The sequence below is a fragment of the Schistocerca cancellata genome, chromosome 3 (genome assembly GCF_023864275.1).
Source record: "Schistocerca cancellata isolate TAMUIC-IGC-003103 chromosome 3, iqSchCanc2.1, whole genome shotgun sequence".
NCBI lineage: Eukaryota > Metazoa > Arthropoda > Insecta > Orthoptera > Acrididae > Schistocerca > Schistocerca cancellata.
The window spans coordinates 515547723-515564248 of record NC_064628.1 but is presented as its reverse complement, the minus strand read 5'-3'; the positions used below and the strand labels follow the sequence as shown (position 1 = coordinate 515564248).

Here is a 16526-nt window from a genome sequence, read left to right as displayed (position 1 = left end):
ATACGAATAAGAGTTTTTCAACCTATTTAGCACAACACGCCTCAGTTGTTTATTTTGATGGTCAACTGCACCAAGCGTCTGTCCTCTGCATGTCTTTCCGCATTTGCCTACAGTTTTCTAGCTTTGCGACTTCTCTGTACGCAATAATATCAGTCGCGAAAAGCTTCAAGGAGCTTCCGTTGTTATCAACGTTATCTCACCTCGTGTCACATTCCACGTGATAAGCAACTGTGCAGGATGCGACCGCTGCTCGACGTAACTCTTTCGGCACTCCACCTGTGCTGTTGCGTGGCCATCGTCTGTCGCAAGGCGCACGGCTGGCCGCCTCCCAGCCGCCTATATATACGGCGGCTCGGCACTCGGGCCGCCGTGTGTCTCTGCAGCTCATCCAACAACATGATCAAGGTAAGACTGAGTCTAATCTGTAGCTGCGGTACGAGCCAAGGTGGACATCTCTGGGCATGGCCGTAAAGCACTATCTTATAAGCACAAATGGACATATATTTCGACCAACCTTCTTTGTTCACTTTTTTCCTGTAAATGTGGCCCATCGTTAACGCCACGTTCAAAAACGTCTGCAAAATACACTCCTGGAAATTGAAATAAGAACACCGTGAATTCATTGTCCCAGGAAGGGGAAACTTTATTGACACATTTCTGGGGTCAGGTACATCACATGAACACACTAACAGAACCACAGACACATAGACACAGGCAACAGAGCATGCACAATGTCGGCACTAGTACAGTGTATATCCACCTTTCGCAGCAATGCAGGCTGCTATTCTCCCATGGAGACGATCGTAGAGATGCTGGATGTAGTCCTGTGGAACGGCTTGCCATGCCATTTCCACTTGGCGCCGCAGTTGGACCAGCGTTCGTGCTGGACGTGCAGACCGCGTGAGACGACGCTTCATCCAGTCCCAAACATGCTCAATGGGGGACAGATCCGGAGATCTTGCTGGCCAGGGTAGTTGACTTACACCTTCTAGAGCACGTTGGGTGGCACGGGATACATGCGGACGTGCATTGTCCTGTTGGAACAGCAAGTTCCCTTGCCGGTCTAGGAATGGTAGAACGATGGGTTCGATGACGGTTTGGATGTACCGTGCACTATTCAGTGTCCCCTCGACGATCACCAGTGGTGTACGGCCAGTGTAGGAGATCGCTCCCCACACCATGATGCCGGGTGTTGGCCTTGTGTGCCTCGGTCGTATGCAGTCCTGATTGTGGCGCTCACCTGCACGGCGCCAAACACGCATACGACCATCATTGGCACCAAGGCAGAAGCGACTCTCATCGCTGAAGACGACACGTCTCCATTCGTCCCTCCATTCACGCCTGTCGCGACACCACTGGAGGCGGGCTGCACGATGTTGGGGCGTGAGCGGAAGACGGCCTAACGGTGTGCGGGACCGAAGCCCAGCTTCATGGAGACGGTTGCGAATGGTCCTCGCCGATACCCCAGGAGCAACAGTGTCCCTAATTTGCTGGGAAGTGGCGGTGCGGTCCCCTACGGCACTGCGTAGGATCCTACGGTCTTGGCGTGCATCCGTGCGTCGCTGCGGTCCGGTCCCAGGTCGACGGGCACGTGCACCTTCCACCGACCACTGGCGACAACATCGATGTACTGTGGAGACCTCACGCCCCACGTGTTGAGCAATTCGGCGGTACGTCCACCCGGCCTCCCGCATGCCCACTATACGCCCTCGCTCAAAGTCCGTCAACTGCACATACGGTTCACGTCCACGCTGTCGCGGCATGCTACCAGTGTTAAAGACTGCGATGGAGCTCCGTATGCCACGGCAAACTGGCTGACACGGACGGCGGCGGTGCACAAATGCTGCGCAGCTAGCGCCATTCGACGGCCAACACGGCGGTTCCTGGTGTGTCCGCTGTGCCGTGCGTGTGATCATTGCTTGTACAGCCGTCTCGCAGTGTCCGGAGCAAGTATGGTGGGTCTGACACACCGGTGTCAATGTGTTCTTTTTTCCATTTCCAGGAGTGTATCAATCTGCATTAGGCAAAGTCTCTTCGGGCATAGATATTATAGTACGTTTGATGTAGTCCAAGGGTGCCAAAGGTAGTGAATACGGGTGATGTTCCAACTGTATGAACATCAAATCTCTAAGTTATCCTTCAACGAGATGCATTCTCCAGATGATTTTTTTTCCACACATGACGTCTAAAATTTTTCCCCCGTTCTTTGCAATAGATGGCAATAGCAGCATGTGGTGGTGCAGGTGATAGGTCGTGTCATACAATGAGCTTAGGAGTTTGCAAACTCAACGCCATCGAAATATTAGTCGATTCGTCAATGCGTCATAATGTTATTCTTGACTGAATGTGTCAATTTACGTGCCTAATTCTCACCATGTGGAAAGTTTTAATTTTCTGTTTTAATATGAAGAAATCTGTAGCTGAGATTCATAAAACGCTGGGTAAGACCTATACTGAGGCACCGATTAGTGAAAGAACGTGCAGAGAATGGTTCGAATGTTTCAAAAACGGTGATATTGACGTCGAAGACCGGGATTGAGGTGGAATAGAGGTTTCAGAAGTTACTGAAACCGACGGAAATAATTATACAGATCTTTATAGAAAGCAACTGCAGCATTTCAGCACTCCATGGCAAAGCCCGTCAAATATACTTGGAAAGGTTGGAATGCGAAGTCCTACATCACCCGCCGTATTCTCCAGATATTTCTCCCTCTGACTACCACCTTTTTCGATAAATGGTACATAGCGTCACTGACCAGCACTTCCACTCATATGTACAACTGCAAAATTGGAACGATTCATATATCTCCTCAAAAGATGCCCAGTTCTTGCGCTGCAGGATTCGTATGCTGTTAAAGTTGGGAGGAAGTAGTGGCCAATGATAACCAGTACTTTGAATCGTAAATTATTGTAAATTCTTCACAATAAAGCCTTGAATTTCGAGGAAAAACTATGGAAGTAAAGTTGTAGACCTAATATTATTTTCTTTCAGTTCGTACAGATTGCTTGTGTAGTATTCACCATTTGTTTGTTTTCCCATTATCTAGCAATAACTAAGAAGAATGCCTTTTCCCATCCCAGAAAGCACTTAACATAGCCCTTCAGGCAGATGAGATCATTTTCGCTTGTCCTGGAGTTACGCCAAAAGAGTTCCACACACTACTTTCATTGCTGTTTCGTTTTGGGTGTGTAGTGGGAACCATACGTGATTGAATTTTCAGGTATTTGGGGAGGGGGGAGGGAGAATAAGAAGGATGCGAAATTTAGTACTCAGACTTGTCACCTAGTCGCTTATCTGGCGAGCATTCCTTGCTCGGCATATGTGCAGGTTAAACTTCAAATTGTTATTCCTGCTGAACCTATCGATGTGGTTTATGGCTACCTGACTTGCTGGATTGATCTCAGTTGGTGTGGAAATGCGTTTGTCCTCAAGCTGCTACGGAGAAAACTCTCTCACCAGGATTGACATCAGGTGATGTAATACTGAATTGTCCTGGGCTGCTTCCAAGAAAATTAATCTTGCAGTAGATCCAGCCGTTGTGTTGTCGGCCTACGGTGCAGTTGGTGGCCCAGTTAAAATGGTTCTGAGCACTATGGGACTTAACATCGGAGGTCATCAGTCCCCTAGAACTTAGAACTACTTAAACCTAACTAACCTAAGGACTTCACACACATCCATGACCGAGGCAGGATTCGAACCTGCGACCGTAGCGGTCGCGCGGTTCCAGAGTGAAGAGCCTAGAACCGCTAAGTCACAGCGGCTGGCTGACCCAATTCAAAGATGAGCCGATAGCGGTATTTATCCGCCTTATCATATAAAGCACGAGCAGTGTGCCGAAATCTGTCCCGCAAAAGCGGGATGCCTGTCTCTTCGTGCAGCAGACGACTTGAACATAGCCTGGGGAGGCGCAGTGCGAGCTTAAGAGTCCGATCCTGCACCGTCTGCAGCGCTTTGATGCGAGTGTCAGCGCCTCTTCTCCGCACAACGACCGCTCATTCTGACACCGGTATGAACAGAGTTAGGTGGGGCGTAATATCGTGGGGTTGATGCAGCGATGAGCGAGGATTAAACAAATTATGGAAGGCGCGGAGGCGCCCCACTGCCTTTCGGCTGACGTCAAGTACCATGTGAGCCTCTCATAGGTTGTCACCTATGGCAGCAACAATGCCTTTAAAACAATGGGGTATCGAATCGAACTGAGCTTGAACAACACATTCTGGTACGTCATTCCATGCTGCTTCAAATCTGTACCAGATTTCATTAATCGTTGCATCTGACGATTGTTGGAGTGCTATTGTATCGCAACCAGTTACTGCATGTTGCCGTGAGAGATGTAGATGACGTTCTATTTAGCCCAACAGTCGACACATTCTGTATCAAGGAATGTCTTGTATTGTCTTGTTGAAAGATAACGTCACGGATGCCTTAACGCCTCAGAAGTCTAACGTCTACTGACCAGAATACCTGGTTTGCTAACCAGAGGTGACCGTTCTGGGCCTGTTGACGACTGACGACAATCGTCAGCATGCCCAGAAGGCCACCTTTTATTAGCAAACCAGGTAATCTGGTCAGCAGACTTGTCCAAAAGAACAGACACCATGCATTCAGATAACTGATTTTCCTAGATGGGCAACGGACCCATCTCCTCAGTGGGGATGCACAAGTACGTCCGACCTCTGTGGGAATCTCGGAGTAGCGAGAATGGAGGTGAACATCTGTGGCTGCAGATAGGTGACGCTCGGTGGGAATGTGGATCGGCCGTCAGGAGTGCGGAGACAGTCCGCGCAGTTGTGATAACGCTGTGTTCCAGATGAAGCAGTGGTTAACGCACATGCCTACTGAGCAGGATATCCCAGGTTCGAATCGCAGTGTGGTATACATTTTCACTCGTCGCCGCTGATTCCGCTTAATATCCCGAGGCAGCTGACTTCAGTAATACCTTCTCTTTCCTTTCCTTTCTCGCCACCACCTCCTTCGGACATATCCGAAAGAACAGCCATACAACTTTTCGTGATTTTCCATTGACGATAATTCTCTCAGAATAAAGAATTGAATGACTGCGTGGTATCTATAGAAAGATCAATCTAGACGCCTGTGTTTCTGCACAATACGTACGTACTTGAAAGGAAAAGAACTTATTTCATATTATTTCTACACGTCGTCGGGGTGAGAAATTCTGTCCATACATTCGTGCTTTGGTTATGAAATGGATCAGTTTTCATGTTCGTCTTTGATGCATCCAAACAATTAAGGTCACAGCAGTAGAGTTACAGCTGGTAATGGCAGCACAAGCAAAATCTTATGATGCCCGTCAACGTCATTTCGTCTTCTTATCTTCTACTTTGGCAAGATATTGTCTACCAAGCGTTAACTGCGTCATCGGTGAATTTCAGATTGGATTCAGATTTGCTACAGATGCCTCTATCAACCTACACGTCACAACTAAACATGACTCAACAGTTTTTGAGTCATAAATATGCCGTTCGGTACTGTGAAGAATTAGAAGCAAATGGAGCATTATTTCCTTTACCCCGGTTACTAATGTAATTGTTTTCAAGTTATCACAAAGAATGCTTTATGTTCAATCTTATTAGGTAGGCTGATAACTGCGTATTTCAAGTAGTTTGTGCGGAAGAAGGCGGTTTAAACTGTAAGAAAGTGAATACGTTTTCGAAGTGCAGATAGTAATATTTACTGGGAAGACAGGTGAAGGACTCACGTGGAGAAATCGATTCAGGCAATGCAACGCCAGTGACATAGGCAGTGCAGTCCAGCGAGACAACAGCAACGAGAAAGCGTCAGGCATAAATATGTACAGTAAGCCTACATGGAGGACATGAGGGATGAAATATTTGTGCAAGACTAGATAAATTTCTATTACGATGGGTAAAAATTATGCATCATATCAAAACACATCTAATAGTAGTCATACTTAGATTGTGGATACTCAATCAGCCATCATCCTGGACCAACGATTCGGATAATCTACATTCATTAACCTATAGCGCCAAGTTGATGGTATTAAACAGTACCAAATGAATAGCTGGTTTAGGTATGGTGGAAGCACAGAAAAATATCTGTAATAAAGCAAAATTGATTTAGAAGCGATTACTACTAGTGATCAACGTAAAAACAACGTTATTTCGAGCCCATTTGTACGAAACTAATTCGCTAGTTGGACTGAATGTTTGGCAGATATTATGTAATATATTGTAAAGCACTTTTCCGCGTGGTGTTGGATTGTTGTGTTCTAGAAACCATAATACATCAACGTCTTTTTTAGAAGTATGTGTTGTTCCACAAATAAATTTGCATATGCATGATTAACAGATAGATCCTGAGAACTCACTTTCATTGCATCTTTTTTTAAATGCATGTGAATACGTAACACACATCTACATTTCTATATACATGATTACTCTGCAATTCACAATTAGGCCTACGTGCCTCGCAGAGGATCCAGAGAACTACCTTCAAGCTATTTTCTACTGTTCCAGTCTTCAACAGGGCGTGGGAAAAATTGAACCCTTAAATTTTTCCGTGAGAGTTCTGATTTCTCTAATTTTATTATTACCATCAATTTGGCCCTATGTAGGTGACCACCAACAAAATATTTTCGCACTTGAAGGAGAAAGCTTGTGATTGGAATTTAATAGGAAGATCTTGCCGCAACGAAAATCGCCTTTGTTTTACTGATTTGCCCCCCCCCCCCCCAACCTCTAATTCGCGTATCATATCCGTGGCACTCTTTCCCCTGTTTCGCGATAGTACAAAAAGTGCTACCCTTCTTTGAATTTTTGCGGTCTCCTCCGGTGCAGATCTCACACCGGGCAGCAGTACTCCAGAAGTTTACGGACAAACGTAGAATTGGCAGCCTCTTAGGTAGAACTCTTTCGCAGACACGAATTTCAACGACAATGATTAAATTTGGTCCACTTAGTTCAAACTCTGATTTCGACCTGACGTGTACTTCAATCGTTTGGTCTTTGATTCACAACAGCTGTATTACAGCTGTCATGCAATCCAATTTACCCACAACGATGAGAAGATGTCGTTGTGTGGTGTGAGTGTGTTGTAAGTGTCTAAGTTCTTCTACACACATTTTATCTACTTTTTTAATGCGGGATGTTGTATTTGGGAGAGGTTGCAAAGTATCGTGAACAAGTTTGGGCAAAAGTCAAAATCCCACAGCAAAGAATGGCCTGTGGGTGCGATACATCACACGCGATATTAAACGTGAACGCTTTTTCTCGTAAATTATGCCGATTCCATCGTTACAGAAAACATCAGCCTACATCTTTAGGGGGTGTTTCATGGTAGGGTCGATGACGAACAACCTATTGGTTCAAACATACTGTCTGCCGTTGCTTTATGGAGTGTACGTAGTAATAACTACAACCAAAGAACAATCGTTGTGCAATACCGCATGCTCCCTAGCGTTCTCTCGCGGCCACCAACCGAGAAAGTACGACACACGTATTAACAATGCCAAGATTGTGCTGCCAAACGCCTAACTAGTTATGCCACTGTGCATGAGGACGGTGTAAGGACGTAAACACAAATTTACATTCATTTCGTTTCGGTAACTCCGTGCTCGTGCGGAATATGTACTTCCATTCCAGAACCAATTTTAGTTTACCTAAGAGAGAGATAAAGTGTAATTTGAAAGTGTAAACACATTCATTGAAAACGTAGCAACTAGTGCAGGCTACGTAATATATCGACAGACATGAAATTAGGAAGGATAGCAAAGAGCGAAGGTTCATTATTGTTCATATACTTTACATTAACAATATTGGGTGATTAAATTTGTATGCTATTTGTGAGTATAGGTGGTTCAAAAAATAGTACAAAAGCCGTCACCTCTACAGCCCACATCCGTCTGAGCTGAGCTTCGATGACGGAATCACGTACGTCATTCCATGCTGCTTGAACTCTATGTCATCACACCGGGTCACAGAGGTCCTGTGTGGGCTGTAATTACCGTGCGGCAACGTAACTTGGCAGATTCTCTAATGCGTTAGTGCGCGGCACAGATGGAACAGTATTTGCAGAGGACGTGCATTTCGATAAAGGACGCCTCACTGACGGCCACCAATGCGCATGCGCTTCCGCGCCAATTTTCGCTCCAAGCCGACACCGTGAACTAGCAATCTCCAGTGGAGGACACTCACCTGAAATGGCTGGACGGTTGTCAGACGAAAAATTGTGGCAACAAGTCATGCTCAGTGGCGTAACTAGTTAGGCGTTTGGCAGCACAATGTTGGCATTGTTAATACGTGTGTCGTACTTACTCGGTTGGTGGCTGCGAGAGAACGTTAGGGAGCATGCGGTATTGTACAACGATTGTTCTTTGGTCGTAGCTAATGCTACATACACTCCATAAAGCAACGGCAAATAGTATGTTTGAAGTAATAAGTTGTTCGTCATCGACCCTACCATGAAACACGCCTACAACATGATCCGGCTGCAATATCAAAACCTCATACAATATTCAGTACGCCGGGAAAACTTCAAGAATCACAAGGCACGATGCCAGAAATGCAGCATCCGCAGTACAGACGGCATGCAAAGCGAACAGAAGATGATATGCCATTACATCAGATACTGGGCTTGTACCACAGTGACGAATGCAATCTGGTAGAGTTCATTCTTCACACATGGGTACATCCATGATGTTGCTGTACACAGAACCGGGACTAGCCTAAAAATACCACGTGGTACAACTCTTTGTGTCCACCTTTGCCGATGGTTGCACGATTTCTCTGCAGCGGAGTCATGATACTGACAGTCCGTGGTGCTCCATCCTTCGTCGTACAGTTTGCAGGACTCGTTTCTTCCTGTAAAACAGGCCCATTTCCCAACTCAAGGCAAATGACTTGGCTATACTAAGCGACAAGCGAATAATATGGCTGTCTCCTTCGGCGCTAGGAACGCAGCGATATCGAGATCCTACATGGCTTTAAGTACGGTCTCCTGACCCCACTGATTCGTTTCTCGCATGACAGCTGGCGGATCCCAGCTACGTGAGCAGCAGCACCACACAACGATAAACCTCCGTCTCGAGAGACCACGATCCTGCAATTGTTAGTTTCCAGTACCTGCTGATACACATACGTGCTGATACACGCTTCTCCTGCTTACACGGGGCATAACACAATCTTGTAACAAGCAACCAACATTCAAATACGATTTCTGAGGGATGCATTTACGCCGGAGTCTTTCTTCACATACAAAATTTAGATAACGTTACTCTTACCCATTGTGTATAGTTGCACTGAAACGCCAATCGTTTACATACCCAAGCATGTGGTACATTTCATGGCATTACAGAAGTAAGGAATGCTATCCAGACTGGCGACAGCCATATAATCGATATAAGTTCCCTCTCAGAGCTTTGTACGGCCTTTAGCAAACGGAATCATACTGTAGAAAACACATGAGAGGCTTGGCCATGAGTTGCACGGTATTTTTAGACCAAAGTGTACTTATCGAAGCGTCTCCAATCTCTCTTTGTGTAACAAGCAGCGTAGTCATACCGCTTCCTAATGTCTCTAAGTTCATTATAATACTTAATATTTCACAAATTATTCACAGGTTCTTACTGGGAAATTGTTACGTCCATGCTTCCCATGTTGATATTGCCAGTTAATCGTTGTTTCCAATGGTGAAACACATTTTGTAAGTCAACGTTTCAGAACCTTTTACGAAATGCTAAATGTTATAAGTGGAGCAAACTTAAAGAGTTATCCTAAATCTATATAACGACACTGGTAATTACAGAAAGCAAGACAAAAAATACTTAGTTAAGTGTGGTAGAAGTAAGGTATGTCTTGCTGCAAAATTACTGTGTAATTCATCGCCAATCCTCGCTTCTGAATTTTGGAGTATGATCCCAGTTTCTTACAGTCACCCAAAGTTCTGAGAGGAAACCTACATGGATTACATGGCTGTCGCCCGTCTGGATAGTGTTCCTGATACAAACATAGTGCAAGTTGCATACAACCAATCGGTAGAGACGTCTGAATCACCCTGTATGTCGGCACTAATCTTTACAACCTTTCATACAACACATTTATGTACAACATGTTACTAACAAGTGAAAGACTCTTACACTAAGAATTGTGACATGGCTCCAGACGCCAAGAGCTTGTAACAGCGAAGAACTTCATTCAATGGACATTGGCGATTACACAGTGTGGGGTCACTACTTCACTAACTCTTGCAAGTCAACTGTCTGTTACCTATCCTATAGATAGTTTACTTCAGTATGTAATCAGACTCGGAAGCTCAACACTTTTCCTGTCCTACAGATTGCTCTGGTGCTGGCTTTGGCCGCCTGCTGCGTGAGTGCCGCCCCCAAGGCGGGCCTCGCCCCCTTGGCCTACTCCGCCCCCCTGGTGGCGGCCGCCCCCGTGTCCTACGCCGCCCCCGCGCCGGCTGTCGTTACGGCGCACAGCTCGCAGTACATCGCTCAGAACTTCAACGGACTCGCCGTGGCCGCCGCCGCCCCCGTTGTCGCCGCCGCCCCTGCAGTTGCTGCAGCGTACCACGCCGCCCCTGTTATTTTCGTCTAGTGATGGCCGTCTCCCTGCTACTCTGACAATCCAAATAAAACTATTTCTTGATGAGTGTACTCGAATATTTTTATTTTTCTATCGTCCCAACTCCCTTAGACAATGAAAAGTTACCGTGGTGTCTCACACGAAATATTGGCGGGTATTGCCAGATGAAAGCTTAATCTCACTCGCCTCTCGGTTTCCTTGCTACCACCACCGCTAAAGTGACAATGTATATGTGCTACGTGCCATGGTATTAAAAAACCAATAATTTTATATGAATTCCTTTAACTACAGTAAGCGCAGTGTCATGATCAAGCATGAAGCCAATGCTAACTTCAACTAAATCCAAACCACACAGCTTATTTAAAAAAAAAAGAAAAAACAAAGTCCAAGGTTTGTTAGCTTAGACCCAAAAGTTGCACAACGGGTTCATCTGGACTCTTCTGCGTCTCAGATCTGCAACGACTGCTTCTTCATGCTGTAATATACCCACTTGCTGGCTGAAATACAGGGTGATTATAATTAAAGTTTAACTTTCAAACCTCTGTAGAAATAACGCCACTGGTCAGAATTACGTCAAGTTGCAACGGAATATTATCGGAGAGGGGAAAAATGTATGACAGAATTCGGGAGGACGACGATTCAATCCCGCGTCCGGCCATCCTGATTTAGGTTTTTCGTGATTTCCCTAAATCGCTCCAGGCAAATACCGTGATGGTTCCTTGGAAAGGGAAAGGCCGACTTCCTTCCCCATCCTTCCCTAATCCGATGAGACCGATGACCTCGCAGTTTGGTCTCTTCCCCCAAACAACCCAACCCGCGTATGACAGAATAAAAATAAATAGTTACAAAATGTAGCAATAGATGGCGCTCGCTGTAGCAATAGATGACGGCAAGGTCATATCACATCGGATGGGGAAATCAGTTTTTAATTGTCCTGAGGCAATAAACCGCATAAAAAGCATCAATCAAAATCAAATCAAATTATTAATTTCCACCTGACTGGCGCAAAACATGTTCAGTATGCTGTCCACCGTTTCCTACAACAAGTTGAAATTGAGAAACAGCATGTTCCACAACTGATCGAAGAGTTTCCGGGGTCGCGTTCAGAACGTGTTGCGCAATGCCTGTCTTCAATGCAGCTAAGTTTGCAATCGGAGCACTGAACACAACATCTTTCACATAGCCCCACAGCAAGGATTATGATCAGGTGATCGGGACGGCCAGGCAGTAGGGAAATGGCGGCTGATATTTCTAGCATTTCCTAAATGGCGCTTCAGCAGCTGCTTAACTGGATTTTCAATGTGCGGAGGTGCTCCATCTTGCATAAAAATGATCCCATCCACATATCCACGCTGTTAGAGAGCTAGAATGACACGGTCGCGCAAAAGACACTCTTAGCGCTTACCAGTGACGTTGCAGGTAACAGGACCGCAAGCACCTGTCTCTTTGAAAAAATATGGTCCTGTGATAAATGATGCCCTAAACCCGCAGCGCACTGTGACCTTTTCAGTATGAAGTGGTACTGGTTGACTCGTCCGTGGATTTTCCGTTGCCCGTATTCGACAATTCTGTGTACTGACATACCCTGTCAGATGGAAGTGGGCTTCATCTGTCCACAAAATCTTTCACGGCCAATCGACTTCCATGCGAGCAAGAAATTCTAAAACAAAGGCCTCTCTCGCTGGCAGGTCAACAGGAAGCAAGTCGTGCACAAGGGTAGCTTTTAATGGATAGCAAAGAAGGATGTCTCGTAGGATTTTTCGCACCGTGCTCACGACTTTGTCCAGTTTTCGGGCAATACTCCGTGCACTACACGTTTGCACACCACCACTCGTCTCCTCCTGCATTGCTGTGGCCGCTGCTTCCACTGACGTAGAATCAATTCGATTCCTCCCTCGACCAGATTGCATACCAAAAGAACCCGTATTTTCGAATTTCCGAATCATTTTCTGCAGACTCACGGCAGTCATCGGACCAACGCGTTTTTTCAAACCCTTCAGTATCCGGAGCTTCTGCAGAGCGACGTGTGTACAGTCATCATTCTTGTAATACAGGTTTACAAGCAGAGCGCGTTCCTGCATTGCGACAGTCATGGCGAACGTCGCAGACATGAAAGGAGTAAAAGCCGTCTACCCGGCGTATATATACCAACTGCAATGGGGCGAGCGGAGGGCAGGTGTTTTCATTTACGTATTCTGGCACATACAGCGCCGTATATTGATCAATTTTCATACCATTTTTTTTCTTCTGCCATACGTTTTCTCCCTACTCCAATACTATTCCGATGAAAATTGACGTCATTCTGACCAATAGTGTTATTTCTTCAGCGTTTTGAAAGTTTAATTATAATCACCCTGTATATGCACAAAAGTATTATGAATATAGTATGAGGTGTGTTTTCTTAAGTAAGTAGCGTTTTCAAATAAAACTTAAACAAATGTTTGCGTTTGCATCTGAGTATTTGAAATCTCACCGACTGTGAAATATGCTTTGCGATTCGTTTTATTTTTATTTTTTTATGGTAAAGGCGTGAAAGCGGCTGAAATTCATGTACGGAAAAAAGATTATGAACGATGGAATGGTACGAAAATCGGTGAGAGCTTTTACGGAAGGGCATACGAATGTGGATGAACGTGCATGAAGCAGTCGATCCTCAGTCATTACTGACGATTTGGTGGAGAAAGTTCATGAATAAGTAAAAGAGAACAGACATATTACGACTACGAAGTTGTGTGATGAGTTTCCTCAAGTGTCAAGAAGTGAGCTTTATGAAATAGTTGCCTAATCAGGCGGCATATACGAGAATGGTATTCAAATGCCTTAATATTTATGGGAATTATGTAGGATAGAATCTTAAAGTATACGCTTTCACGTAAACATAAAATTGCTAAAAAAGTGAACTTTTTTATTTTTGTTTCAAAACTATACGTAATTAAAAACAGGCTCCGTATGAAAGAAAAAAAGATTATTTGATGAAACGTGCCCACGTTGTTAGCTGGTTTACCCTGGCGCACATTGCCAATTTGTAAATTAATTCCTGCCACTCGATCTAGTAATTGAGCTAGGCTTGTGGTGGGCACAATGTGGGTTGAATAAAATAATAATTTTAAATGGTAAAATTATGGTAGCAAGTAATATACGACTGTAGTTTTAGAGTGTGTAGGTTATTCCTTGTAGGGACAAAACATGGAAAACACAAGCTTTTGCTACCTTTATCAGGTCAAAACGTTCACAATTACATAAATGCGCAAATGAGAAAATATACCCACATCTGACTATGATAATACATCCCCACTGATTTATTTACAAACACTGCCTTGAAAAGTTGATATATTTTGGCTTCCTCCACTCCTGGCTTACACTTATAAAATTTTGTCTGCACTCGGTCACAGCTCACTGACCCTATCTTTGTGAAACTGAAAATTACAAAAAGCAATAAATATTGCTTTGCTGCCGAGGGAGGCTGCAGAAGAGAGTGTAATGTGCGTGCAGTTGAAGTTATCAAAATCCTGTTATTAGAATCCCCAGGGCACGGCATGAGCTTACTACGGTCACTGATATTGGAGACGGTGTTGTGTACTCCTTCATACACAGTGGTAAGGGGACGCACGCTACAGTGCGGTGTAGCAGTTGTCGTTGTAGGGAATCTGGACAGGAGCAGAAATGATTATTGAACACGTAAATACAGTAAACAGAAGTTTTACTTATACATTATACCAAGCGTTGTGAATAAACTTTACAAAAGCATAAAGAGCAATAAAGTCTAGCTATTGCAGTAAGCAAACTATAGTGTGCCATACAGTGTGAAGCTCCCGCTACATATGCACGAAGAAATTGTCAATGGCTGACTAAAGGCTGACTAAAGGCTAGCTTACACGACGACACTAGGTTGCAGGCAACTGCGCTACCGGGTGCTTGCGCAACTCGTTGGTGAAACTAAACACCTTCGGCGTGTTCCAACTTTGGCGACACTAGTTGCATGAGTTTTGAGGTTATGTGTCTTCGTAGAGTGTAGACAAACTGAAATATGAAGTGGGGAACTGAGAATAATGTTCGCTTTTTGGATATCTATGTTTTGCATTGCATAGATCTTTCTGGGATTTCAGTAATGGCTTTGAGCACTGTGGGGCTTAACATCGGAGGTCATCAGTCCCCCTAGAACTTAGAACTACTTAAACCTAACTAACCTAAGGACATCACACACATCCATGCCCGAGTCAGGATTCGAACCTGCGTCCGCAGCGGTCGCGCGGTTCCAGATTGAAGGATTTCAGTCATACTGATTATAAAATAAGCAACATATAGCTGCCGCTGAGAGCCTCATGTGCAATCATAACATAGATGGTTTGACAATATTTGAACTGCAGGGCAAAATTTATTGAGTTAGGAGCAGATATACACCTGAATTAAGAAAAATACAAGCAAGTGTAATTCTAGCTGTGGCAATGCTCTCGTCTACAAGACTAAAATCCCATCGTTCGAGTTGGCCAACTCTTTGTTAAGGAATATTGTTGACAGGAGAGAAGGCTATACAAATTCAAGAAGTTGCATTCTTTATTCTATATTCATCTATTTAAAACGTCGCTGCAGCGCTCCCCATTCACATATGTTAGAATTTTGAAATATTGCCACTGTACAGATCTATCTTCAAGAGAGTCGTTTACAAACCATTCTCTTCTTAATGCGGCCTTCTTCGAATAATTATTGTTGCTAATGTTAATAATTATTACTGTTAAAGTTAATAATTGTTGGTGTTAATTAAATAGCGTCATCACCAATTAAAACTGTATCTTATAGCATGCCGAGTGTTCTCGATCGTAATGCACGCAATATGATATGTAATTTCAGTTCTGGCGACAGTACTTATTGCATTACAGTAACTTTATTTATAATTGCGTAATCAACTCTTTTTGGAACAAAAGTGAACAGTTCTGGTGACATTCTAAGATAATTAAAAGAACTTCTTGGATCTTCCGTTATAAATTATTTCAGCAACGATGCTGAGCAACGGAGCTGACGTCTTTCCTTCATCTAGTCACGAATCGAAACACGTTTCTTATTTTTTATTATGCACTGATACCACGCAACAAGCTTTAACTCCATCACAACTCGTGCGACGTGCAGCTGCCAAGACTTTCATATCCGACACGACTCAGGGACCGACAAAACGACGAAACTGAAGTGTACACCGCTGTCGCCGTGTCTACAGTCATATATGAAACCACCTGCGTGCAACTCATTCCACGCAACGAGTGGGGAAACCCAATGTCGTCGTACAAACTAGGCTTACGGTTGAAGACTGCGACTGAGGGTGGGCCGCGGAGCTGCCGCCGGCCATCCTGTATCGCGGCGGCAGAGGGCGCTCTCAGCCGGAGCCGCTGAAGGCGTGGCCCACGGGGCGCACAATCGTCGGATCCGCCAGGTCCCCGCGCGACGGCTGTCGACGTCTGTCAGAAACATGCGTTTCCGTTAACAACAAGTCCATTTTTGTTCGTTGTGAGATGCAGAGTCCTAAAGTTAAATGAGCGCTGAAAAGTCTGCAGTTGAGATACCAGAAATATTCAAGGATATGGCTTCTTGCTAGAGATGAACCTTTCTTTCTATTTGTTTGGATCATTAATTGCAGAAGCATTATAAGCAAAAAAGTGGAGGTAATGGACTTGCACCACTATTGATACACTCCTGAAAATTGAAAAAAGAACACCGTGAATTCATTGTCCCAGGCAGGGGAAACTTTATTGACACATTCCTGGGGTCAGATACATCACATGATCACACTGACAGAACCACAGGCACATAGACACAGGCAACAGAGCATGCACAATGTCGGCACTAGTACAGTGTATATCCACCTTTCGCAGCAATGCAGGCTGCTATTCTCCCATGGAGACGATCGTAGAGATGCTGGATGTAGTCCTGTGGAACGGCTTGCCATGCCATTTCCACCTGGCGCCTCAGTT

General features: G+C 44.7%; 1 protein-coding gene across 1 annotated transcript; it reads left to right on the top strand.

Annotated features, from left to right (window-relative positions):
* The first annotated feature begins 237 nt into the window (after positions 1-237).
* On the top strand, positions 238-10578 carry LOC126176392 (cuticle protein 16.5-like). Its single transcript, XM_049923550.1, has 2 exons — positions 238-405; positions 10315-10578. Exons 1-2 carry the CDS (start codon positions 238-240, stop codon positions 10576-10578), a joined length of 432 nt encoding a protein of 143 aa, XP_049779507.1.
* The last annotated feature ends 5948 nt before the right edge of the window (positions 10579-16526 follow it).